At 37.1% G+C, this 25,926-nt stretch overlaps 1 protein-coding gene and 1 long non-coding RNA gene across 2 annotated transcripts; one reads left to right on the forward strand and one right to left on the reverse strand.

Annotated features, from left to right (window-relative positions):
* Positions 1 to 726: 726 nt before the first annotated feature.
* LOC106873721 (mortality factor 4-like protein 1) lies at positions 727 to 18,102 on the reverse strand. The gene is made up of 13 exons (XM_014921197.2): positions 17,887 to 18,102; positions 16,723 to 16,769; positions 14,607 to 14,674; positions 12,703 to 12,789; positions 11,813 to 11,898; positions 10,844 to 10,959; positions 8,806 to 9,060; positions 8,094 to 8,195; positions 7,240 to 7,325; positions 6,539 to 6,638; positions 5,003 to 5,072; positions 3,358 to 3,442; positions 727 to 1,152 (listed from the first exon to the last, which is right to left on the reverse strand). The coding sequence occupies exons 1-13, from the start codon at positions 17,912 to 17,914 to the stop codon at positions 1,068 to 1,070; spliced, it is 1,215 nt and encodes a 404-aa protein (XP_014776683.1). The 5' UTR covers positions 17,915 to 18,102; the 3' UTR covers positions 727 to 1,067.
* A 978-nt stretch (positions 18,103 to 19,080) lies between these two features.
* LOC128249204 (uncharacterized) lies at positions 19,081 to 23,418 on the forward strand. The gene is made up of 2 exons (XR_008265321.1): positions 19,081 to 19,350; positions 23,162 to 23,418. It is a non-coding gene; the product is annotated as an uncharacterized LOC128249204 (long non-coding RNA).
* Positions 23,419 to 25,926: the final 2,508 nt, after the last annotated feature.

Below are 25,926 nucleotides of genomic sequence, written 5' to 3' on the forward strand. Positions count from 1 at the left end.
GCTAGTTCACTTGGCTACCATGTAGTAAAAGATACAGACAGTCTGAGAGATATATTACCAAATACACAGACAGTTTCTTCCTTTGTCAGTTTCAATGAAAGGGATTCAGTTGGTCAAAGAACTGAATTACCTCCTCCTGAATTCATAAGTAACTGAGCATTTCACTCACACATATATACCCATGGTCGGATTTATGTTGGGGACAATATAAGTGATGGCCCAGGGGTCGCTTTAACTCAGAGGAGCAGAAAGCTTGGAATTATAGGCGTGGTTGTGTGGTAAGAAGCTTGCTTCCCAACCACACGGTTTCAGGTTCAGTCCCACTGTGTAGCACCACGGGCAAATGTCTTCCACTATTAATAGCCTTGTGGGGACCAATGCCTTCTGAGTGGATTTGGTAGACAACCAAAGCCTTGTAAATGAATTTAGTAAATGGAAACTGAAAGAAGATTGCTCTCTGTCTCCGTCTCTCCTAGACTTAATATCAAGCAATAGTTGTAAATGAGCATCACTGTCATACAAGCAGTGTCCTTCATTTCCAGGTTTGTCCAGCCATGGAAAAATATTAACTTGCTTGGAAATGGGTGGAAGTTGGCAACAGGAAGGGCATCTGGTTGAAGAAAATCTGCCTCAATGAATTCTCTTTGACTCATGCAAGCATGGAAAAGTGGATATTGAAACAAATGATAATGAAAGAAAATAAAAATAAAAACTAAACAGAGTAGCTTTGTTAGTAAACAGGTCTTTAATTAATTACAATATCAAAGAATGGTCAGAAGAGTGATGGAAAGAACTCTGGAAGATGAAAATGATTATTTACAAATGCTTGCAGAATCTGACTTGTTTTATGGAACACCTTTACAACAACAACAACAAAAAAAAAACACTTTTTGGTAACAGTTTTGCTCTCTTGGCAATATCTGTCTCTCTCTTTCCTTCACATACACACACATACACACTCCCTATTCCTCGCTTGCTCATTTGTAAAGACACTTTCTTTCTCTCTCTCTCTCTCTCGCACACACACACACAGAGTCTGTGTGGTAGAGAACAGTGGAATTCCTGGTTTATATAGCTTTCCTGTGATATTCAGGTGATGCCACGATGTAATCAGAGAGACTGAATAATGATGAGGTGTTCTTTTGGAGAAATCTGAAAGAAACGGACAAAATAGAACTCCATGAAGACAGACTTAAAGACAGAGGCAGTGGAATGAAGGGGAAAATAGGTAGACATAGGGAAATGGTCAGATAAAGTCAAAGAAATACATACCAAAATGGACAGACAGTAGGTATCGAAATATCGACAAACTGATAATTAGACAGACAAAGACCCAGGTAGAAAGACTGATTTGGGTAATTAGACAGATGAAAGATCAGAGAGAGAGAGAGAAAGAGAAAGAGAGAGGTGGTGTTCAGGATAAGGGGTGGATAGACTGACAGATGGAAACAGTAAGAGATAGCTGGAGTGAAGCACTAACAGACAGGCAGGTAAGGAGACAGATAGACATACAAATAAACAGATAGGTGAAAGGGAAGACAGACAGACAGGTGCTTAAGAAAACAGATATACTGGCATAAAAGAAGGTTAAAGGGCAGATAGATAAATAGGTGGGTAAGATGATGGGCAGGTAGACACATAAGTGAAAGGAGAGAGAGATAAGTGAGAGGGAAAGGTGACAGATAGACAGGTAGGTGAGAGGGAAGAGAGACAGATACACAGGTAGGTGAGAGTAGATAGAGAGGTCAGTGAGAGAACAGACATACATACATACAAGGTGAGAGAGCATATAAATAGATGCACAGGTGGGAAAGAAGACAGATAGATCAATAGCCAGGTAGGTGAGAAGTTAAAGAATTAGATACACCGACAGGTAAGGTGAGAAGACAGATTGGAAGGTAAGCAAAAAGATAAATTTAAAATATCATAATATGGACAAATAATGGAACTAAAGACAATTTTAACCCCCCCCCCACAAAAAAAAAAAATAACATCACCACCGCCACCATTATTATTACTATCAAGTGCAGTGTTCGGTACATGATGTAATGCCAGTTTGACCTTTACAGAAAATCAAAGCAGATAAAATAGAAGTAGACATCAGAAGAACTCTGACCCTTTCCCCTCTCCTCACCTCTCTCTCTTTGTGTCCCAAGCTGCCACATATCACTGTGAGAGTGTATGAAACTTCCTTCTTGCCACCTCCTCTGTCCACCACCACAACTACCTGACAATGGAAATCCAATGAAATCTGTTCAAAGATTCCTCCATCACCATCCCACCTCGACCCCATGGTATCAGTATTAGCTCATACTTAGCATTGCAGAGGTTACATGGATATGAAGAAGATAGAGGGAGTCCAGAGAGATTAGGGTGGGGTCATTCGAATATATCCTCCACCTCTTAGCACTGGGTCGCTCATTGTTCATTAGCCGTAGGCGTAGGTGTGATTGTTGCCGTTGTTGTTTAGCCCCAGGCCAGGTCTGATCAAGCCGACCTATGATCAAAAGTGATGCAGTGAATGGGTGAAGAGAGCAAGAATATGATAGAATAGTGACAGCACTTGGTAACAAGCCGGGGCAGTTACAGCTCTTCCTGACCGTGTATGAGTGTTTATGAGACAGCGAATATGAGTGTGTGAGAGTATGAGTGTGAGTGAGTGAGTGAGTGAGTAAGAGTGCGCTGCTGTGCTGTGTTTGCAAATATGTATATATGGGGGTTTCTAAGTGAATGTGTGTGTGTGTGAGAGAGTGGGTGAGAGTGCTTGAGTGTATTTGCAAATGTGTATACATGTGAAATTCTAAGTGAGTGTGGGAGATATACAGTTTCTGAGTGTGTGTGTGTGCATGCATTTATGTGTCTTTCTGAATGTGTGAGAAAGTGTGTGTAGATGCATATGTGCATGTGTATGTGTGTACGCATGGATCAGCATGTTGCTGTTAGGATTGAGGAGTAACTGATATTTAATACTAAGCTTGCTTCCCAATCTTATGATCTTGGGGTTCAGTCCATCTGTGTGGCACTTAAGGTAAGTGACTTCTGCAACAGATAGCCCTGTAGGAACCAAAGCCTTATGAGTGGATCTGGTAGACAGAAACTGAAAAAAGCCCATTGTGCATATGTGTGCATGTGTGTGTTTGTGTTGTTTGTCTCCCACCACTGTTTGGCAACTAGTGCCGATTGGTTTATGTCTCTAACTTGGTGGTTTAATTTAATGAAAATACCAGACTTAGAAAAACAAGTGCTCAGGTCAATTTGTTCAACTAAACACTTCAAGGTGGTGCCCCAGCATGGTCGTGGTCCAATGACTGAAACAAGTAGTAAAAGATAAAAAGCAAACACAAGAGGGATACTCACTGTAGGAAGTCATGAATGTGCAGCATTAATAACTGGATACTCTTCTCATCCAGAGACGTGTAGGTCAACATTCCTCCGATTTTCACTGAAAAACACAACACACCCTTACATCAAGATCACATATAAGATTATAGGGGGTCCACACAACAAAAGTGTAAATTGGGGAGCTACAATAATATTTTAAGGGCCCCTGAAAAAATTTGCTTTGATGTGTGTATTGGTATGTATTGCAAAAAACAGGGTTCTTTTCTATGGCTAGATGCCTTCTTTCTGTAACATATTACATAGTTCAACCTACAATAGTTAATGTGTAAAAAACAAAATAGGAATCTTGAAAGAAGTTTCAATAAAACTAATTTTTAAATATTGAATGGCTGGTGGAGGGCAGAATAAAATAGTAATCCATAGATAAAAAATGAATGAGAACCCTTGAGATTTATCATCATTTAGCATCTGTTTTCCATGCTGGCATGGATTAAATGGTTCAACTATAACTGGTCTAGAGAGCTGCACCAGGCTCCAGTCTGTTTTGGCTTAGTTTCTATGGCTGGATACTTTCCTAACACCAACCATTCCACGAGGTGTATTGGGTGTCTTTTATGTGTCACCAGCGCGGGTACCAATAAGGTGTCACTGGCACAGATGCCTTTAATGTGTCACCAGCGTGGGTGCCTTTAACATGTCCAGTGACTGATGAGTATGTCTGGTCAAGGTTTACATTTTAAGAAGCTAATTAAAATGCCATCACATGTATGGATAATGTTGGTCTAACACTAGTTATTGAGACCTATGCCTGTGAGGGAACTACTATGTGGTTGTTTGACTTGTTAAACACAACAGCCAAATTTCCTTCAAATCCAACTTTTACATTTTAACCCTTTTGATAGGGAATCATCTGAGACTGCCATTTGTTCTTTGAGGAAATAAAACTTTCCTGTTTTAAAGTGAATTAAATTAAAATCTTCCATCAAAATATGTGAATTTATGTTCCAAACATCAGCTTCATAGTGACAAAGTTATTTTACAAAATCTTCCATTATTTCCAAAATTATTTGAAACAAGGGCAGCATATTTCAACAGAAAAAAGCAAACAAAAGTTACCATCCCTTTTGATCCGAACCCACTTGAGACTGTCCCTGATTCTTTGATATAAACTCCTTTTCTTAAAGTGATCTTAATTAAAACATTCCAACACAGTTTCATGTTGGGCTGGCAGAATCATTAGCAAAGCGGGTGAAATACTTAGCAGCATTTCATCCATCTTCACATTCTGAGTTCAAATTCCGAGGTTGACTTAGCATTTCATCCTTTCGGGGTCGATAAAATAAGTACCAGTTGAGTATTGAGGTCAATGTAATCGACGTGCTCTCTCTCCCCCAAAATTGCTGGCTTTGTGCCAAAATTTGAAATCAATTAATGTTCTAAACACCAGATTAATAACGACAAAGTTATTTTGCTATATTCTTCATCATTTTCAAAATGAACAGAAACAAACACTGTGTGTTTCTATGTTGTCATGAGCTTCATGGTTCTGTTGCAGTACTGCAACATGCATGAAGAAAAACAGTCTTTGTGAAGAACATATATAGAATGGTCGCCTATAAATCAACAACTTCATGAAACATAGTGAGGAATGGGGTCTTACCAAATAGTCGCAGCAAATGAATCACTCCATAAATGGCTGACATGGGGGTGTCAGGATAGTCAGCTAGAATCTGAACAACAAAAACAAATTTAAAAATATGTGATGGACAATGATTTACCAAGAAGAAAATGAAGGAAGAGATTATTGATGCAGTGAGAAGTACAATTAACTATAAGGATATATTTAGGGCGAGGGACTTGGTTGAAGCATACATTAGGATTAATTAGGAATAAACAACAGGACAAGGATCAGTGACAACACTGTGTAACATGATTTGGGTAGCAACTGTTATCTCTGATTTGCTTACCCCTAAAGAGTATGAAAAATGGCTAATGTTTCCTTCAAACTTTGATTTTTGTTACATTTATGCAAACCTCAAAGAATCCCTCTCAACACATGGCTATGATGCTCCCCCATTATTCCTGCTTGTGATCAGAAATGCACATATTGTCTGCCACTAATGGACATGCTCAAGTGGTTAAGGTCACGCAACTGACAGGCAAATCTGTAGTATTGTGCAGAATATTTGCTATAACGATATTTCTGCATCAGCAACTTGGTACTGAAATGTAATGGAAAATAGGCCAGTTTCAAAACGTTGATATCCCAGTCACAAAAGCAAAATTTGAAGAGAATATTGTTTCCTTGATTTCTAGACAGAGGCAAATAGGAAATAAGACTTACTGATCGAAGACAACAAAAAAAATTGTTACATATTTAAATGCTGTAATTTATACAAGTAATGCAGTTATACAAAACAGGGCTTCTAAAATAAAATTATACGAGGGGGCACAGAAGTTCCTGGCTTTAAGGCCTGGTTGGAGTCCCAGCCTTCAGAGTTGTTTTTATAGGGCTTAGAAAAACTGAAGGACCACTGCAATAAGTATGTGAATCTGAGAAGGGAATATGTTGAATAATATCATAATAAACTAATCCGCCTGTATTTTTTTTTTATCCAAAGCCAGGAACTTTTCAGCAACCCCTCATACAGGAATGGCTATGTGGTTAAGTTTGCCTCCACATAATTTTGGGTTCAGTCCCACTGCATGGTACCTCGGGTGGTTGGGAAGCAAGCTTCTTACCACACAGCCACTTTCATGATAAATTTTTAATTATTATGAAATTACCTCTTTGTTGAGTGTACAGACAATTATTTCTACTGTTTTTCTTTTTGTTTTTGTTTTTCTTTCTCTAATCAAGAAGAAACTTTCACTCAATCACTTTTCATAGAAAGCATTCATAGCATTCAGTGAATTATTCTTTAGCTCATTTATCAAAATTTATGCTATTGGCTCATTTAAGTTACTTCCCTTAGCTCATGACTGCACCTGGTTTTCTGATCTAAAATTCAGTGATTTAAAGTGAAAATTATCAAAATATGTTAATTGATATTTCAAATATCAGATTAAAAATGACAAGATAATTTTACTAAATTCTCCCTTATTTCCAAAATTAATTGAAGTGAAGGCAGTGTATTTCAACAGAGGAATGGTAACAAAAGAGTTAATGGTGACAAATGTTGGAAATACCACTTACCTCAGCATATTGTGGTCTCTCAAATTTGTATAGTAATTGTGTCCCTAACATAACGTTAAAATATTCCCGGATTCCATGGGTCACTTGCAACAAAGTCTCCCTAAAATTCAGATATGCATTCAGGTGTGAAAAAGGGAAGAAATTTAAGATAATAAAAAAAAAACATTGGATTTTTAAAGAAGATAATTTTTAAGTCAGGCACAAGGACAAAATTTTTTTAGAAAATTATGGGAGGAGAATAATTGCTCTTTGTTGCTCTTGCCAAATGCACCCAGTATAACACAATACGAGAGACAAATTAAGAAGAAATTAATTAAATACATTATTGTTATATTTGGAGGAGAAGGGTCATTTTTTTCCCTTGCCAAATAAACACATGCACTATATATTTGTTCTTCACTCGTTTATTACTATTCTCTGAAGAAAGGAGGAAACACATAGGATGAAAAGTTACTGAAGAGGTCACAAGTGTGTGGCAAAAGATTTCCAACCATTGAACATAAAATAAGAACAGCAATAAACAAGCGAAGAACGAATATATAGTGCATGTGTTTATTTGGCAAGAAAAAAATGACCATCCCCAAATACAACAATATCTGTTTCAACACACAATTACACATCAGGAATCTTGCAAAACAAATACATGGACGTAAAAAATTAAATATATTACTGTTTAATTAATGTAGAAAAGTTGAGCTTACTTGGGCATGGTCCCTGTTTTTAGCTTGTAGGCCAGATATTGCTCTAAGATTGAGTCAATTGTGGTTCGAGCAGGTAACGAGACAAGCTAGGGAGAAAAAACGAAAAAAAAGAGAAAAACAAAATACATACAAATCTCATGAGAAAAACCTATCATCAAAGGGGTTCCAACCACGACATGACCATCCTGTCTTTCTAGGTGGTTCCTGAGTGAATTGGAACAATGTGAAATAAAGTGTCTTGCTCAAGAACACAACACACAGACAGGTTCGGGAATGAAACTCACTACATCATGATTGTGAACCTAACATTTTAATCACTGAGCCATGAGACATGCATTATTTTACATTGCACTTGTTAGTAGTGATAGCAAGATTTTAAGAGATTCCCTGCCTATTTAGCTTAAAGTTAACCTCAGCTTTAACTACAAAAACACCTGCGTGATGCCACTTTAAAGTGCCTGTGTGGCGTCACATAAAAGTGACCATGTGGTGTCATGAAAAAGTGCCAGTGCGATGCCATGCAAAAGCACCTATGCAGGGCCATGTAAAAGCACCCATGCGATGCCACATAAAAGCATCCAGCACTCTGTAAAAGAAGGGTATCAAGCAGTAGAAACCATGCCAAATCAGACTACAGTCTGATGCAGCTCCCCAGTTCTGGTCAAACACCATCCAACACATGCCAGCATGGAAAACAGACTAAACTCTTCAAGGCGAGGTTCCAGCATGGTCGCAGTCCAATGACTGATAACAAGTAAAAGAATAAAATAAAAGAATCTGAGACAAAATCCTGGGTATTGTCAGTTTTCAGTCCAAGAGATGTTTTATGATGGAAATGACATTGTCTTCTCTACCTGCTTCTGTCTGGTTATTAAGTCCCAGTCATCAACAAGCCAGGGTTTCAAATCTTCGGGTAGCTTTACTTTTACTTCCATCTTTGATGGGAAATGATCCTCCTGAAGGAATATAAACATAGATATTTTTTTAAAAAAAGGGTAAAGAAAAAAAAAAAGCAGCAAACAGTTTTATATAAAGAGAGAGAGAGAGTGAATAGCTGAATCAGCAAACTGCCAGACAAAATGGTTAAAGACTAGCAAAAATGGTCAAACGCAGAATAAAAGACCTTATGGTGTGGCTGTGTGGTAAGAAGCTTGCTTCCCAATCACATGTGAGTGAATTTGATAAACAGAGACTGAAATAAGTCTGTCAAATAAATATGTGTATGTGTGTTGATCTGTACTCTTGTCTCGATAACATGTGGACTGAGTTTATTAAACACAGAACCTAAGGTCACAGAAGAAATACTGCTAAGCAGTTTTTCTGGCACATTAAGGATTCCACCAGCTCACAGTCTTATTAAAAGGAATAATAATGACAGTGATGATGATGATAAATAATTAAGTCAAACATTACAATATATATATATACCAGTAATTAACCAGAGGGATGAAACATGTTTAGTTAAAAGAACAAAAGTCAAAGAAACCCATATAGAAAAGATTGTGTATCAAAAATTTAGGAAGTTAGAAATAACATTTATCCTGTTATTGGATCCATAGAAGTTACCTTTTCTGTAATACTGATTTCTCGGATCTGTGTGTGGATTTGGCATGGTTTGCTGTCTTTCTCCACATTTGTACTGTTGCTTATTTCTGAATGGTCCGATTCATTAGGGGAGTCCACCTCTTTTCTACCTTTACCCCGACCACGCTTCTGCAGGCTCCAATCACTGGTGTTCACTTTGTTGTCTTCAGATGCAGACTTTCGTACTTTATCAGATGCTTTCCAAGCAGCTCTTCGGGTTGTTGATTCTTCTTTTTCCTATTAATTATTAATAATAATAATAATAATAATAATAATAATATTTCCCTAAAAGAAATGGAGAAACTTTTAAAATACAAAGACCTGGAAATAGAGGTAAGTCGAATGTGGAATCTAAAAACAGAAACAATTCCTATCATAGTAGGTGCCTTAGGTATAATAAAAAAATATTCAGACAAATACATAACAAAAACACCAAGACTTATAAATATATATAGCATACAGAAAATTGCACTACTGGGTACTGCACACATCCTATGCAAAACACTTTCAATACAGTAACCATAAGAGCATCACAGCAAACCACAGCACATACCTAAGGCACACAGAGCTGTGCTCGGTAGTGAAGTGAAAGCACGTTATAAAACTAAAACTACTGAATAATAATCCTTTCTACTATAGGCACAATGCCTGAAATTTTGGGGGAGAGGAATTAGATTACATTGACATCAGTGGTGCTTATTTCATCAACCCCCGAAAGGATGAAAGGCAAAGCTGACCTTGGCAGAATTTGAACTCAGAACACAAAGAATATATGCTGCTAAGCATTTTGCCTGGCATGTTAACGATTCTGCCAGCTTGCGACCTTAATAATAATTCTTTCTAATTTTGGCACATGACCAGCAATTTTGAGGAGAGGAGGCAAGTCAATTACATTTACCCCAGTATTTAACTAGTACTTCATTTCACTGACCCTGGAAGAATGAAAGGCAAAGCAAAGTCAACCTAAGTGGAATATGAACCCAGAATGCGAAGAGCCTGAAGAAATGCTGCTAACAATTTTGTCTGACATGGTAATGATTCTGCCAGCTTGTTGCCTTGGACAGTAATAACTTGCTCAACTCACACCAGCAAGGAAAGCAAATGTAAAATGATCATGAATTCCAAATTAAGTTGGTAAATGAGAAACAATTCTCAGAACTACCATTCCAAAACTCATTACAGCTTAGTTCAATCTAAATGTATTAGTTTTGTTGGTTGTTTCAAAGAAATTTATTTTCATCTGTTTCATATTCTCATTGAACCATGGAATTCTCACAGAATAACCATTAACCAATCTCTTTCCATTCATGAGTTTTCTTATTTAACCAGAATGACTGAAAACTATACAGGCATACATCAACTCATGTCGTTTCAAGTTGCATCTTTTTCAAATTAATGTTTTTTTTTTTAAAGAAATTAATAGAAAAAAAAAAACCTTCAATTTCAGTTTACATCAGTTTAGGGGAACATATTTAAAAGCATAGAAATTTCAGAAAACACTTAAAAATCAAATAAAATACATCTGAAAATATGAACGAACCATTTATTAAAAGTGATATAAAGTAATAAATCTTTAAAAATGTTTTTTTGTGTTATGATGATTTTTGAGTGAAGTTGCATGTCTTGGAACCATTTACCAATGGAAGCTGAGATATGCCTTTATGTGGCACTGTCAGTTAAGAGGGTTCCAGTTGATCTGACCAATGGAACAGCTTGCTTGTGAAATTAATATGCAAGTGGCTGAACACTCTCCAGACACATGTACCCTTAATGTACTCCACAAGGAAATTCAGTGTCCACAGAATGTAACAAGGCTGGCTCTTAGAATTACACAGGTAAAACTCATTCTTACCAGCTGAGTGGACTGGAGCAATGCAAAATAAAGCGTCTTGCTCGAGGGCACAATATGCAGCCGGGATGCGTACTTTCACACATAGCTTATATGTACCTGTGTAAGGAACATGAAATAAAAACGCTTCTGTTTAATAAAAGTAAGAACTCAAAGAACATGTTAACTTACCGATTCCACATTGGAGTCTAGTTTTGCCTTCTTTCGCTTTAAGTCTGCACTTGTTGTCTGTGTTGAGGCTGCACTTGAAGACGCACTACTGTTGCTGTCGGTGGCTGATGATTGGGCTAAAATGGGAAATCCATCCAACACAGCTTCATTATCAAATATTTCATACAGCCACAGGGATAGTGCAGAAAATTAGCAATCAACTGAACTTGGTTACAATATATTTACCAGTAATTAACCACGAATGAAATGTGCTTAGTTAAAACTGGTTCTCAACAATTTTTCACCTATGGGCCTCTTTGATTATTATTTTACGCTAGTAGCTCCCCATAGCCATTTGATGTTTTAGAAACTAGTTTTATAGATATTTCTTACAAAGTTTCTATTTTGTTTTTCACATGTTTATTTGCATATGTTAGCAAGAAACATGTTAAACTATGTTAAGTGTTAGATAAAGAAACCTGGCTGTTACTTGCAATAAATATATCTAAAGCAAAGTTTTTTCATGGACCCTTAGAATAATACTGTGGATCCCCAAATTACTATTTTGCAAAATCTTATACAAACCTTGGTTGAGAACCACTGAGTTAAAAGAACAGGAAGCTAGAAATAACATTTTCTATTGAAATTGGGATCGCATTGTACCTGCACATTACCAAACTACAATCAACACAACATATTTTAATATCTGCACTGTACCTTCACACATATACTAACTCATAGACTGCACCACCACCACACAACAGACTCAGCTACACTGCACCCCCACACAATGTAATGGGGTGTATTACATGGTACCCAGATTAGACTGAATTAAGATAGAGCAGGACACTGGAGACGTAGATTGTTTCTGGATGTTTGATTGGCAATCTTTATGCTGTAACAAGTCAACTAGGGATTGGCTGGGAATAAAGAACAACAACAACAACTATAACCGTGCAATAACAAGAACAACAACATGCGTACACCTACGTGCTTTAGGCTTTGATGACTTCTCTCCTGGCAGTGATGATTTATCTTTTTCTACTTTCTTGACAGCTTTAGTTTTCCGAGAGCCTCTACAATGGAACATCGATAGTCATGGTTACAAGATTTAATGAAGGACAATGTATGTGGTTGGGGTACATAAATACGTAAGAGTGCAGATGCCTTGTTGATAATTTGTGTGCTTGTATGAGAATGGATGCGAGAATGTGTTAACAGATGTGTATGAGAGGATACATTTACTTGTGATCATCATCATCATCATTTAGCATCTGCATTCCATACTGGCATGGGTTAGACAGTTTGACTGAAACTGCTAAGCTGGAGAGCTGCACCAGGTTCCAATCTGATTCGGCATGGTCTCTACAGCTGGATACCCTTCCTAACACCAGCCAAGAGTGTGATGGGTGCTCTTTACGTGCCACTGGCATGGGTGCCAGTTACATGACACCAGATGGTTAGAGATGGGGATAGAGGTAAATGTGGTGAACGGGACAGTGGTGGTAGTATGGTCCATGGTAAATATCAGTATAAAGAAGGGAACTGAAAGGTATAGAAGAGGGTGATAAGTAGCAGGGCAATAAGCCTGTGTATAAATATGAAAATAGTGTGATATGTGCACAGGGCAGGGGGGGATGGGGTCAGTGAGAGAGAGATGTACAGTGACAGAGATGGATGTCAGAGATATATAGGGGTAGCTATAGTGACTAAAGACCAGAGTAACTGTCTATGGTAAATACACGATGGTGTTGAGAATGATAACAGATAGAGTGAAAAGATGATAAAGTAAATTCTGCAACGTGTGACATAGTTCAAGTTAAAAGAATTGTTGAAAAGAGATAAGAAAAAAACAATACTGAAGTTAAAATATATCTCACGCGTGAGCTTTCTGTAGTTCTTTTTGCTTCTGTAAACCAGCGTCGTTAAACTTCAAAACTCTACACTCAGGCACCCATTCATCCCAGCTAGAAGATATAAAAATAAACAAGCATAAAGCAAAATATAAAAGATTCATTAATTCTGCAATGACTTTCCATTGTGGATATTTTTTATGAAATGATGTCAGAAAGAATACAAAATGTAGACATAAAGAGGATATAAAGAATATATAAAGCCACCACTGTTGATTTAAAGTCCAGTTTCCCATGCTTATACGAGGCAGAGTCATTTCCATAATGCATTTTCATTAACTGCATCAATTGGCTACTCCTCACCAAAACATACGCACATGTATATACATATATATATATATGCACACACACACACACACATATATATGTATATATAAGAATATATATAAAGGAGGCCACTAGCTGGACTGCTAATGTGCTAGAAGAAGATCACATGTCATGTGTCTACTAAGACCGAATAATTCTCAAAGGGAATTCCCTTTGAGAATTATTTGGTCTTAGTAGACACATGACATGTGATCTTCTTCTAGCACATTAGCAGTCCACCTAGTGGCCTCCTTTATATATATTTTTATATATACATATACAATAATCCTTTGTGATCTCAGATATTTTTTCTGAATCTCCCTGATTCTTTTAATGTGCTTGTTCCCTGGTATTAAATTGATATTAATTAATATCCAATTTTTTTACCCTATTGTTTAATCTTTATATTCCTCCGTTTTCCCATTCTTTGAACTTTCCGTCTTTCCGACGAAGGGCTCCGCCCGAAACGTCATACTCTCTCTCTTTCCTTTCCCGAGCGTCCAATAACACTATCCGTATCACGTCCTCACTTTGTTGTTTTTTTGTTATTGTTTTTTGTGTTTTTTTTTTTAACTATATATATATATATATATATGCGCAGGATGAGAGAGGCAGCTGAAAGCGCCTTTTGTTGGCTTTGGAGCAAGAGAGAAGAGTTAAGCTGGAAGCAAGGAGGAGGTGAGGAGTAGTGATTTGGCCACCTCTACTGACCCACCAACGAGACAGTGTTACGGTTCAGGATCGAAACACTCAATGAATGTTAAGATATTGTCTGATGACATCAGTTCCTCCTGGCCAAAGCTCCATTCACTTTGGTAAGAGGAAAAAAAAGCACCTCCTTCAAAGTGTTGTTTAACATCATCATTTAACGTCCATTGTCCATGCTGGTATGGGTTGGACTAACATATATATTGTCAATTCAAATAAAAAAAACAAACAAACATGAGGATGTGCACAACCAATGTATTAGCTTGACATTTGGTGAAAGAAGAGTGTTTGACATTTCAAGCATAGCTCTTCGTCGGAAAGGAGAAAGGGAAAAGTCCAAGGATAAAAAAGAAACAGCCAATGGTAAACATCTAGTTACATTGCTGACACAAATGCATGTATATTGCATTATTTTTATGCTAGCATAGATGGCAATTTTTGACAGGATCCAATGGATCAGAGGTGCAGGATTTGTTCCAGTGTCACAGTTTTGGCATGATTTCTATGGGTGGATGCCCTTCCTAATGCCAACCCTTTTACAGAGTACATTGGGTGCATTTTTCATGGCACCAGCACTAGTGAGGTTTTCTTGCATATGACAGGCTTCCACACACCTAAATTTTATTCACAAAGAAGGTACTAAGGCTATTATAACAGATGAGACTGTGTACAAAGTGCCACACAGAGGGACCTAACTCAGAGCCATACCCTCGCAAAGGAAACCTCTCATATATGGCCATGCTACCTGCACTGGAAAATAAAAGAAAGACACTAAAAGCTTGTCCTCAATGAAAACAGGATTGTAAAAGAAATAAAGGGGAAAAAAATGGAATTGTTTGAATAAAAGAAGAACTCACTTCTTATTCCATCCATTGTAATGAATGAAATATCGGATAATTTTCTCTTTAACATCGTATTTGACACACTGAAAGACAGAGAGAGTGTAATTTAATTGCAGTCAATTAGATGAAAGATTTTGGTACAAACCACATACAGATAGGCAAAGGGAAACAGATATAATTAGAGGTAGACAGATCAATAAATATACCAATATATATATATATATATATATATATATATATATATATATATATATATATATATATATATATATGGTGAGAAAATAGATAATTAGAGAGAGATCAATAGATCTGCAGAGAAAGAGAGAGACAGACCATTAGAGATGTCAATAGATAGATATGTTGAGAAACAGATAGACAGATCAATAGATATACCAACAGACAGATAAATAGATAGACCCCCATACATATATGGAAGGATAATAAACAGATAGGCGGATGAATAGATAGTCACATTGAAAGTTAAATAGGCAGACGGACAGATAGATATATATAGAGAGGGGGAGAGAGAAAGGTAGACAGGCAAGCAGATTGAAAAATAGAGACATCTTTTACTTGTTTGAGTCGGGAAGAACTTTTAGTCAGATCATTTGGTCCCTGTACTTATTTTTTAAAGCCTGATGCTTATTCTATCAGTCTCTTTTGCCGAACCACTAAGTTACTGGGGCATAAACACATCAACACTGGTTGTCAAGCAGTGCTGGGAGACAAACAAAGATACAAAAACACACACACATATATATATATATATATATATTAATATCATCATCATCCTCATTTAACATCTGTTTTCCATGCTGGCATGGGTTGGAGAGTTTGTCAGGGGCTGGCTAGGCAGAAGACTGCACTAGGCTTCACTATGGATGCCCTTCCTAACACCAACCTCCTCAAGGAGTGGACTTATATATAAAATAGGCTTCTTTCAGTTTCCATCTACCAAATCCATTCACAAGGATTTGCTTAGTGGCATTTCTTCAAACTTTATATTCCGAATTCAAATGCCGCCACGGTCGACTTTGCCTTTCATCCTGGTGATGTTGTAAAACAAGTACCAGTTGAACACTGGGGTCGATGTAATCAACTTAGCTCTACCCCAAAATTTCTGGCCTTGTATCAAAATTTCAAGATAATTTATGTTCCAAACATCAGCTTAATAAGGAGAAAGTTATTTTATTAAATACTTGTTTTCATAAGTAATTCAAACAAGGGCAGTGTATTTCATTAGGAATATTACAACAAAAGGGTTAAGGCTGATTACTTAACATACTAACATCCAGACCCCAAAAACTTTCTATGTCAACCCAATGAGTGGACTAAGCACAATCTCAGTTGACTTGCTACACAATAACAAGCAAGTTTTCATCAAATGAAATCCTACCAGCTTCTAAATAAATGAATAAACAAAAGAAAGGAGCATACAACAGAGTGTAATCTGAGATACTGCACAAGGTCAGAGTAATAGTCGTAATGATAGTCCTCCTTCAATTGTGCTGGTCAGAGAGTGAACAGCAAAAATAGATCTTAAAGATAACACAGAAGAGAAACAAAACCAAGAATTATATGAGGGGGGTGCTGAAAAGTTTCTGACTTTCAGGGTATTGCGAAAGGCCTGGTTGGAGGCCCGATCTTCTGAGTTCTTTTACACAGCTTAGCAAAAATGATAGACCACTGCAATAAGTGTGTGAAAGTGAGAGGGGAATGTGCTGAATAAAATCATAATTAACTGATCCTCCTGTATTTTCTTTTACCTAAAGCCAGGAACTTTTCAGTATCCTTTTGTATGCATACCATATTTCCCAGAATACAAGTTGAATTCTTCAGACCAAAATATACAGCCAAAAAAAATATAGGTTGACTTATACACCACGACAACTTTAGGGGATCGAATATTCCATGTGAAATGCAGCACGATTTGGAAAGACAGTGATGCTGTTTGAATGTTCACAGTATATACTGTGCTAACTTGTATGCCAGAAATTACGGTATACTAAAACATGAAAAGGAAACATCAAGCTAGACAAGAAGAAAATTATATGACGCAGCAAAAGAATAAATTAGACATTAAGTGAAGATTAATTATATTATAGAGCAAGAGAAAATTTGATGAACTTACTTTGGCTTCATATAATAATGGTCCATGAAAACACAGAACACGCTCTCCTGAAAAGGGAAATAGTTTTGAGACTGAGCATGAAAGTTGAATAATAATAATAATAATAATAATAATAATAATAATAATCCTTTCTACTAAAGACACAAGGCCTGAAATTTTGTGTGGAGGCTATTAGTTGATTACATCAACCTCAGTGTTTCACAGGTACTTCATTTATTGACCCCAGTATGGAACTGGTGATGCTCAAACCAGTGAACTGGCTTGAATGAAATAACGACTGGTTATTGATGTTTTCGATATCGCCGTCCGTTTCCATAAAGAGCTCACAACTTTAGGAATTATGTGCAAACAACACTGGTTCCTATCCACGGCAAGTTTATTTGTTGCGCGAAACGTAATATTGCATCTGGCTAGATTCTTAAATTCCCAAATGCATGCCTTTTTTAAAGCTCCTCCGACGCAATGTTTATTTCGGAAGGATGAAAAGGCGGAATACATATTCGGAATGCCTGTCACTCCATCGATGGAAACTAAAATGAAACTAAAATAAGCTACAATCACCATTTATGTATTTTCAAGCCATCCTCAACAGTATGACATGCCGCATATTGAAGATAGACGAACCAGACTTAAAGAGCCAACAACGTTGTTTAACCTGCTAGAAAAATGGAATAGCAGCCGAATCTCATTCAAACTGCACCCTACTGTCTTAAAGAAAAGAAGGATGATTTGAAAAGAAACTACTGGATAATGACGGTTGAGAAAATTTTGACCATAGAACTGGCCTGGAACTAAACAACAACCGCTTTTTGAATAGTCAGTCTGTCAGGCTTGTTTCGATGGAAGCGGCGAAGAGGGCGGAGGAAGACATCAAGCTTCAAATGTTGACAACAATGGAAGTCCAGGCGGTTGCAATGGACAAAGAAAAAAAAAGTTTTGTTCTAATTATTCGTTCGTTTAAGCACCTTGTTGTCAATGATAATAACTATTACGTTGGGAGCAACATATACGGATTGTGTAAACTAAAAATATACACATGTGTTGCGAGAAAACCGAGAGTGAAAAAAAAAACAACAAGAATTAATATTATGAGAATAACCGACCACGCTGTTTCGCTCTTTCAACTTAAAGCTCGATAATTGTACAAATTACAAGTATACTCACCCTCAACAAATTTCATCTTAGGAGCCATCTTTCTTGTTTTTAAATAAACATAGGCTAAGACGAAAATAAAAAGACAAACTTCAGTGTTAATCACATAATTATTTCATTGGTATCAACGTGAAAACGACTGTGTGTGAAACGTCATGGCTGCGAGGAAAACGAAATTAGGTGACGTCACTGGTCTATGATAGTTTCTTATTAGCATTTCGTATTTTCATTCTCTGTAGATACTTTTCAATTATCATAAATCATTAACAGAGTTGTTGTATTGATGCTTTAGAAAAATATGAGTAGAATATATATGTATATAAAAGAATATAGAAAATTGAATGTTTCTTTGTTTGAAGGGTTTAGCGACGTGGCTTTTCTTCGTTTCGTTTCTGTTGTATTTATTGTGAGATAATTAGATTTTGGAGGCACTGTTCTCTTCCGCTATGTTAGTGTTTATATAAACATTTACATAGAATAGAATATTTATTAATAGAGTTGTAATAATGATTTAAAAAATATGCGTGGAATATATATAAGAAAAAACGGAATATAGAAAATGAAATATTCTTTTATTTAAAAGATTTAGTTACGTGTGATTCCTCTTCGTTTCGTTTCAGTTGTGTTTGTAGCATGATAATTACTGATTTTTGGATAAACCGTTTTCTGCCGCCATGGAAGTGTTTATATAAATATTTACGTTGAATGAAATAAAACGTGATATACATACTATAATATATTTATACTTACTTTAAGGGTTAGGATTAAAGATTGGGATCGGGATTGATTTAAGAAAAGATTTTACGGTTTGATTCAAGATTTTTAAAAAGTGTCAAATATTTAAAAATTTCATTTTCGGTTTAATACATTTAACATGTTTGTAACCGAGGGTTCATGATTGAGCAAATTTTGCTGTTAGGGCATCAAAGAACTACTGTAGTTCTTTGAAACTGAAACAATACAATAACGACGAAAATAAGCAAGAGCAAAAAGAAAATTTATTAGACGCAAGAGCCTAAGACGTTTGGGACAATATAAGGTGAAATATAAAGAAACAAGAAATAGTAAGGGTTTGTAAAGAAATAAATGGGAGATATCGGTACTACTAAAGCAGCGCGGACCCGAACGTGCAGTCGCGCGTCCGGGCTAGCTAGTCGTGAGTGGTCGATCCTAACCCTAACCCTAAACACATATTCATTTGCACACGCGGGTTAGGGTTAGGGTTAGGGTTAGGATCGACCACTCAAGACTAGCTAGCGCGGACGCTCGACTGCTCGTTCGGGTCCGCGCTGCTTTAGTAGTACCGAGATATCTTCTAAACAATGAATATATCACAGCAACTGATTGCACATCACAAGGTTTAACGGAACCTACTGAAGCAAGCCAGCACGCTTGCAGTATTACCACGGGCGATGGCGAGACTAAGACGTTGGGAAAGCCAAGCGCCCTCACAGACATGAATATATTATTAAACAGGTAACAAGAAAATGCGATAAAAGTATTGAGAAATAGTCGTTTGGATTCTACCTCTTGATTGATAATGACAAACAATAGCAAGCCCTGAAAATAATGGCACTGTACAGTTAAATGGAACATGAAATCCAGGAGTTCTCAACCACTGTGCCGCACAGAAAGAATAATTTTAAAACTTTATATAAATTTTATCGACTAACACAGTCTGTAGGATGTTTTTGCATTATATATGTGTTATATGTATTTAATAATTAACCTAGTCCATTATCTGTCGCTATGCTACCGGGTAACGACCCAGTCAAGATAAAATAGATCTTTCGACAGAAACCTACTGCAATAGTCACGTTGATATACTCAGAAACAACCTGTTTTTTTTTCTTTTTTGAAGAAACAAATTTTAATTCTTTCACACACACACACTCTCTCTCTCTCTCCCTCACTGTAAGCCACTCTCAACAACAATAACAACCTCTCTTTATAGTGAAAATCGTTTATTAAAGTTTGTGTTGCGTCGTATGTATGTTGAAAGACATACAGAAACACATACATGGGCAAACAACCAAAAATATATCTATGTAATATATATACATATATAAATCTGTGTTGTTTTGTGTAGTGTTGACAGACTTGCACTTAAAATACCCACTTTTTAAATCAAAACTTGTTAGTTACTATGGTGACAATGCTATTATCTATCTGTTTGACTGGCTGGCTGTCCTACACACACACTCACTGTATTTCTGTTTCAACAACTTTTTCCTTCTAAACAACAACCCTCCCTCTAAATATACATTATGACAGTGTTATCTCCCCTTTTTGATTCTTTCCCCCTTCTCCCTCCCTCTAATAGATGTTCTCTTTTATAATCTACGATTATATATTTATTGTTACGCGCGTGATCTCCCGATCTGTGGAAAATTCTTCTTGCAGAAAACCGTTCCGTAGGGCAAAAAGGTTGGGGACTAACTTTTAATCTTAAAATTTACTCAATAGCAGCTTCCCTTGTTAACCTCACCTTCCTCTTCAAGTGGTTCTGGAAGTTGGTGAGGGCTTGGCCTAAGAGGAAAACCTTTATCCTCACACCTTTCAACAGCCAAATGTACCACACAACTTCCTTTACCATAGCCACTATACAGAGTAAAACTATTTGCTTTTCTCTGGCAAAGAAATGTGGTCGACCGATCAACTTACCTGTAACTGTTACTTCTTGGCTATATATCGTGTAGGTAGATGTTTAGTGTAGATGAAAACGGAGACTGGCTGGTGTTAGATATAATGTTGCCGGAGACAAGTTGCGTGTGGTCAGCGGCGTGTGCCAAAGACCTAGAGCAGTCGAGAACTGCCGTTTTTTATAGAGAATAGTAGGTTCCTAGGAGCTGGTGATTAATTTCCCGCAAAAGGAAAAATGAACTGTTGCGCCAACACGAATGGACGGCTGGAAGCCGACCAATACAAACGACAGGTTCGTTTAATCACGGGGTTATGTGACCAGCTGGAGCGAAAAGATTTGTGGAGCCGATATCCGGGTATTTAAGCCTAGACGAGTCAAAACGGAAACATCTCACATATAATGACAGTGTAAATCACTTCTGCTACACCTCTATTTCCAGATCTTTGTATTTTGAGAGTTTCTCCGTTTCTTTTACAGATATGTTGTCATATTTTTGTCTTGAAGTACGAATAGAAATCTACAGTACGAGTCAGTTTCATAAAGCGACTGCTAGTCAGCGCTGAACTCGCACGCGCTCTCCCAACATGCAAAGTCTCCGCTCGCTTAGTTAACGTGTTTATCTCCTTGTGGCAGCATCCTTCTTGTGTTTTACCCAGTGTTTTTGCTTAGTTTTGTGCATTTTTTACTATTGTTTTAAATAATTAGTTGTCTTAGCCATGGGCTCTAAAATGGTTAGCGCAAAGTACAATGCTGAGAAGAAGAAAAAGATGATTACGATAGAATTGAAGAAGAAAATCATTCATAAACACGAGAAAGGAGTGCGTGTAGTGGACATAGCACGTCAATACGACCGAAGCACGTCGATGATCTGCATCACCCTGAAGAAAAAGGAGGAAATCGAGGCCATTACAACAGCAAACAGTGTCTCCAGGCTCTCCAAGCAACACACATCTGTTCACGAAAGAATGGAAAAATTGCTTCTCCTGTGGATCAACGAGAAGCAACTCGCAGGAGATACGATTTCGGAGACCATCATCTGCGTGAAAGCGCAAGCGTTGTATGGGGATCTCCTGAAGCAGGACCCTGGAACATCGACGGAGGAGGAGACATTAGCAGACGCATTTAAGGCCAGTCACGACTGGTTTGATAATTTCAAAAAGAATCTACATAACTGCAGAGGAGAAGAAAATACCAGGCCACAAGGCTATGAAAGATAGGCTAACTCTCAGCCTTTGTGCCAATGCGAGTGGAGACTTGAAGATTAAGCTGCTCCTTGTCTACCATTCTGAAAACCCACGAGCGTTCAAGTCGCACAAAATCCTGAAGGAGAAGCTGTAGGTCATGTGGAGGGCAAACGTTAAAGCCTGCGTTAGCAGGCAATACTTCTCCGAATGGGTCAGCCTTGTCTTCTGACCAGCAGTGAAAAAATAGCTTCTGGAGAAAATATCTTCCTCTCAAAGCCCTCCTCATTCTCGACAATGCTCCTGCTCACCCTCCTAATTTCGAAGGTGATATCATGGATAAATTTAAATTTATAAAAGTTCTTTATCATTCACGCAACACCACTTCTATCTTGCAGTCCATGGACCAACAAGTGATTTCTAATTTTAAAAAATTGTACACCAAACACCTATTTCGTCGACGCTTTGAAGTCACCGAAAATACAAATCTGACCTTCGTAAGTTTTGGAAGGAGTACTACAATATTGTAAACCGTCTGAAAAATCATCGATATGGCCTGGCAGAGTGTAACGAGGAGAACGCTGAATTCTGCATGGAGGAAACTGTGGCCTGACTGCGTATCCGAAAAAGACTTCGAGGGGTTTGAGTTTGAAATCCCTGTAGTCGGGAAGACAGTGTCTCTTGGCAAGTCCATGGGCCTCGAGGTTGATGATGAGGACATTAACGATCTCATCGAAGAACACTCAGAGGAGCTGACGACAGATGAACTTCTGCATCATTAGGAGCAGCACATTTGGATGCGGTGGAAGAGATTGGTTCCCTGGAGGAGGACAATGTAGCGGAGAAGGCTATCTCTAGCAGTGAAATAAAGGCAGTGTTGGCAAAGTGGCAGTATGTTTCTGAATTCATAGAAAAATATCATCCTAAAAAAGTAGCTCCAGGTTGTGCAGTTACTTTATTTAATGACACTGTTCTGGCGCATTTTCGTAACATTTTGAAAGGCAGGAAAAAGCAGACTTCGCTTGATATGTTTCTAATGAAACGACCTGTAAATGTGAAAAGTGAAGAAAGTGTGTCCAAAAAGCCTAAATCAAACGAAGTGAGAGAGAAAATGCTAGAAATTGTTCTTCCTGAAGTTTTAATGGAAAGTGATTCTCCTTCCAAACAGATTTGCTGAAGATAGCAGCCAAATAGGTAAATAGTATACCTCAAACCCGTATCCCGTTATCTTGAAAAAGGATACGTTGGATAATGTAGCGTGGGCTCTCTGCACATAAGAAAAAGTGGGACAGTCACGGATCGGCTTAATGAGGATGGCCGGGGGCTAAACAACAAGACGTTTTCGTCGCTCAACAGCTCTTCTTTTGAAATATATATATTTCCATAAATAAGCATAGATAATTGAGTAGAGTCAATTAGAATGACTTATAATTCTTGATTCTTACTTTTTTATCGACGGCAGATACAACCAAACAAGCTATTGAGGGTTTCGGCTGAAACACGAACAAGGGAGGTAACTCTAAAGCAATTTGGAAGCCGCACACACGCTTGCTTCGGCTGTGGATAGAATTCTGAAGACGATCCACCACTCTGTGATGAATGCCTTCACAGTTGTGATTAAACCGACTCTGCTGCTTCCACACCAAGGTGACCTGGCTACCGATTGTCCAGAGATGTAGCGCTTGTACAGACGAAAAATAAATATTGTTATTTGTTTCGGAGATCTTGTTCCGCTTTTATTTTCGTACCAAACTGCATTTCCTACACTTTCATTTTCAATCCTACGTTTATTGTAGAACATTTTTACATTTAGGGACGTTATTTTTTAGTTTCTCTGTTCTATACAACATTTTGATGGGTCTTCGGTTTCTCATTTATGCACATATTCATATTCCTTGGTTTAACTTGAATCCAGAACTATTTTTTTTACTTAATGCAGATCCAACCTCCTTTGTTATTATGATGTAATTCAAAGTCAGTCGAACAAATTAGCTGCAACAAGCAGTGTTGTCGACTAGATATCTCATTAGGTATTATGACTACGACCCTGCAAGTATACCTCCGTACGGGCACTTCGTAGTCGAGAAACACTAGCGAACCGGTTGTTTCTTTGCTATCTTTTGAAGTACCTTGTGCTTCAAAACAACAAAATTAATATAGAAAGGGTTATGAATTCCATAACCATTTTGTGGTGCAGTGTTAGCCATAAACAGTTCTTCACTCGGTAATAATATCCTGTCATCAATCTTGTCGGTTTGGCTCACACTTTTTAAAATTTTACAATTAAGTTACATCAATAAACCAAATTGTCTATGATGAATTCATTAATTTTATATCTAATTTTCCATGCTAGCATGGGTTGGATGCAAAATTAATCTAAAAATAAGCATTTTATGGCTAGTTGCCCTTCCTCTTACCAACCTTTCCCTGTTTGTCAAATCGGCTGTTTTTTTCCCCCTACTCCTTCATCGTCATCAATATTTAACATGCATTTTCCATGCTAGCTTGACAGGAACTGGCAAAGCCAGGTCTCATAGTTTGTTCCGGCTTGATTTCTACAGCTGGATGCTCTTCCTAACACCAACTGCTTTACTAAATGTCCTGGGTGCTTTTCATGTGGCACTTTGGTTTTCAGATGGAAATGCAAAACAACTGCTCTTATTGTCAACAGGAAATGAATGATTGTTTATTTTTGGAAGGACATTGTGGGGTAGGTGTGAGAGGTCAGACCTGACCAGTTTAAGCATAAAACAGGTAGAAAATTTGGGCCGGATATGGCTGTTTTAAATTAAGTTCAGTAACTGACTGGTATTTAATTTTATTGATCTTAATCAACTGGTATTTAAGTACAATGAACTTGTTAATCAGTCAACTACAATAGCTGATTGATAATTACATTAGTGTTTTAGTAACTAACTAGTTAATTGACATAGCAACCTCATTAATTGATTGCTATTTAAATAATCAACCTCAGTAATTGACCAGTACTTAATTGAATTGACCTCGATTAATGACTGGTAGTTAATTATCTTAATCAACCTTAGTTATCAACTAATACTTAACATATTGATTTAAATCAACCTCAGTAACAGACAGGTAATTAATTATCGACTGCTACATAATTACGAGATTGATTGCCACATAATTATATCAATTTTAGTAATTAAATATATAATTTAATTACATTGATCTCACCCATTAATTGAACCAGTAGTTGATTGTTATTAATTTATCCACTTTAGGAGACTAAAAAGTAAGTGTAATATCACTAGAATTTGAACTCAGATGCTACGAGTTAAATAATGCAAAGCATTTTAACCACTGCACCACCAGTTTTACCACCTCCCACCTTCACTACTTATTGCCTGCTATACACTGTGTCCATCACAAAAACTTATTACTAATGTTTTTTTTGTCATTACAAAATCTATTATTCTTTTATTTGTTCCTCAGTCACAGTGACCTTGCATCATGTTTGAATAGGACTCTTCACCTGCAACAAATCCTTTGTTCTTTTATGTAACCAGGTGTTTTTTAAGCCTTGTTATGAACACATTTCAAGTGTACGTGTTTTCAAACACATTTGTACATGCATACATATACACACATACACCTGAATACGTTTCACCCTCCCAACATGTGTGTGTATGTATATCTATCTATCTATCTATCTATATCTATATATATATACATATAATTTTTCATAGGAAAATATGTAATCGTTACCAATATAGCAGGAGATTTCACTGCAAAAAAGTCTAAATTAGACTCCTTAGGGATCGTTCTCCTTGTTTATATATATCCAAAGTTCTAAATTTTTTAATTTAAGAGAGATTTGACGCTAATATCCATTATTAATGTAATTTATTCCTAATAATGGATATTAGTGTCAAATCTCTCTCTTAAATTTAAAAATTTAAAACTTTGGATATACATATATATATATATATGTATTCTGATATATGTTTCAGCCCTAAGGCTGTGGCCATGCTGGGCATATATATATATATATATATATATAAGCTTGGAGATAGATATTATCCAGGTGGATACCGTATTAACTCTCTGTTAAGTTCCAGTTAATGGCTAACCACTTCGATCAGTATTTAGAGCCTGTTGACTACAATTTGCTGTTAGTCACTCTGGAGATTCTTCCAATGGGTAATTTCATGTATGCTTAACTGCACAGCAAAGATTGTTTGGAATATTCTTTATTATTAATGATAT

Source organism: Octopus bimaculoides, chromosome 12 (genome assembly GCF_001194135.2).
Source record: "Octopus bimaculoides isolate UCB-OBI-ISO-001 chromosome 12, ASM119413v2, whole genome shotgun sequence".
Lineage (NCBI taxonomy): Eukaryota > Metazoa > Mollusca > Cephalopoda > Octopoda > Octopodidae > Octopus > Octopus bimaculoides.

Excerpts from the sequence above, each read along its gene's own strand:
- LOC106873721 (XM_014921197.2), bottom strand. The coding sequence starts at position 17,914 with ATGGCTCCTAAGATGAAATTTGTTGAGG. Across the intron at positions 16,770-17,886 it reads TAAGATGAAATTTGTTGAGG|GAGAGCGTGTTCTGTGTTTT; the intron begins GTGAGTATACTT and ends TTCCCTTTTCAG. Across the intron at positions 12,790-14,606 it reads TACAATGGATGGAATAAGAA|CTGGGATGAATGGGTGCCTG; the intron begins GTGAGTTCTTCT and ends TATATCTTCTAG.